Genomic DNA, 1,919 nt, shown 5'->3' on the forward strand with positions numbered 1-1,919 from the left:
AAGGTCCTCGTATTATCACTCTGGACACGCTGCTGGGTTAATACAGTCTGGGAATGTTGTGGTAGAGCATAGGACTGACGATGACGATGAGGATGACGATGAGGATGATGATGATGAGGATATGGACTTAAGTGAGAGCCACTGGACTACTGTTTGTGGTTATTGTTACTGTAGGTCCCCACTAGAGCACTGAGGTGTTTTACTATGATCGACTCCTGCAGCAGCTACTACTACCTTGTATCCCATTGGTAATGTTTTTGTCGCTGTCGGGATTGTACATTCAGAACACTCGGGCCTGTTGGCGGGTTACTCTCTTACTCATCAAATTGCCGCCTTGCCTCTCTAGATTTCTCCATGTACGAATCCTGGATGGATCCTACGAAAATTGCACAATTTCTGTCCCCCTCCTGTTATGGATGCGAAGGAGTGTGTGGTGGTTGATCGTTATGTATGATTATAACACCATCGTTTACCGTCTGATCGAATCGTCTGTATGTGCTTGCAGTGGAAGTAGTAGCATCAGCAGTCTTCAGCTTTACAAGAACCCATCATATACCCTAAGACACCGTCACTGACTTGCGTTACTACGAAGAGGAGGGGAGTCGGCGTTCGTTATAGGAACTGGTTTCTTTCCTCTCTATTACATTAGCATTCCTACTATGGCGCCTAGTGTTGTTTTCGTGCTTGGAGGCCCAGGAGCTGGCAAGGGCACTCAATGTGATCTTATAGAGAAGGAGTTTGGATTTATGTGGGACAGGCGTTTGTGTTGACTGGCGATCGTGATGGGTTACTGAGCAGGCACCTCTCAGCTGGAGACCTCTTGCGGGAGGAGCGCAATCGTGAGGGTAGCGAGTATGGCGATCTTATCGAGAAGTGAGTTGGAGCTCAGATGGGAGGGTTCCGTCGATTGCTGGTATTAGTGCGGGCGGATGGCCCGTTGTCCTCTGTTTTCTTAATAATATTGTAACGTGTAGATGATTCTGGTATTAGGTCTGATGTTTTCATTGCCTTGTTTTTGTATAGGTATATTCGAGAGGGCGCAATAGTCCCCGTAGAGATCACTGTTAATTTGCTAAAGCGAGCGATGGAGAAACGTGATTGGGAGCATGGCAAATTCCTCATTGATGGCTTCCCGAGGAATGAGGTGAATCGCCGATGGTCGAGCAGTTAAGTGGCCAGGAGGTTGCTATTCAGGACAACCTGGATGGTTGGGAACGCGTGTTGGGTGGTAAGGTGGACGAGAAGTTCTGTCTATTCTTCGACTGTCCTGAGGACGTGATGGAGGTAGGTCGGCAGACCGTATTAGGGTACTCTATTGCTGCTCCTGGCCTGCAGAGGGGAGGGCTTGAAAAATGAAGGTGGGGTCTTTTTTAGAAGCGTCTCTTGTCCCGTGGGAAGACCAGTGGGCGCTCCGATGACAATTTGGAGTCTATCCGAAAGCGTTTCCGTACCTATGAGGCTGAGACGAGGCCTATCATCGAGAGGTTTAAGGCCAAGGGGAAAGAGAGGAGGGTGATTGGGGAAAGATGGGGGACCTGATTTACCATCATCTCTCAGGTCAACGCCGATCGATCAGTTGACGAGGTCTGGTCTGATGTCAAGGACATTTTCGAGAAGATATAGAGCTGTCAATTGGATATCGCTCGAGATTTGTCGGGAATGTTTTCTCCCGATTCACCGTAGCAGTGCTCCGTCACTATACTGTATTATACTACACTGCATAGAGAGTCGCCTCGTAGTCAGCCCTTTGCATGGGCGGATTAATGTCCAGCTTTCTCTTGTCAATGTGGAGTTGCTTGTGAATATTGCTGTTCGAAGGGTTATGAGGTCTGGCAGATTTGTTCAAGTCATTACTGTTGTCACTAATCACTATGTCTGGGACGGCGATGATGCCAGGAGAGCAGCTGGAGGGTCTGCAG

General features: G+C 48.5%; 1 protein-coding gene across 1 annotated transcript; it reads left to right on the forward strand.

Moving 5' to 3' along the window:
- The first annotated feature begins 608 nt into the window (after positions 1–608).
- On the forward strand, positions 609–1,783 carry Pmar_PMAR008946 (conserved hypothetical protein). Its single transcript, XM_002769401.1, has 6 exons — positions 609–748; positions 799–873; positions 1,024–1,144; positions 1,195–1,284; positions 1,375–1,512; positions 1,558–1,783. The coding sequence occupies exons 1-6, from the start codon at positions 660–662 to the stop codon at positions 1,621–1,623; spliced, it is 579 nt and encodes a 192-aa protein (XP_002769447.1). The 5' UTR covers positions 609–659; the 3' UTR covers positions 1,624–1,783.
- The last annotated feature ends 136 nt before the right edge of the window (positions 1,784–1,919 follow it).

Source organism: Perkinsus marinus (genome assembly GCF_000006405.1).
Source record: "Perkinsus marinus ATCC 50983 genomic scaffold scf_1104296965864, whole genome shotgun sequence".
NCBI classification, from domain to species: Eukaryota; Perkinsozoa; order Perkinsida; family Perkinsidae; genus Perkinsus; species Perkinsus marinus.

What these genes read in the sequence shown, in the direction of transcription:
- Pmar_PMAR008946 (XM_002769401.1), top strand. Translation starts at nt 660, where the DNA reads ATGGCGCCTAGTGTTGTTTTCGTGCTTGGAGGCCCAGGAGCTGGCAAG. An exon ending in GAGAAGGAGTTTGGATTTAT is followed by an intron (nt 749 to 798) that starts GTGGGACAGGCG and finishes GTTACTGAGCAG; the next exon opens with GCACCTCTCAGCTGGAGACC. An exon ending in CCAAGGGGAAAGAGAGGAGG is followed by an intron (nt 1,513 to 1,557) that starts GTGATTGGGGAA and finishes ATCATCTCTCAG; the next exon opens with GTCAACGCCGATCGATCAGT.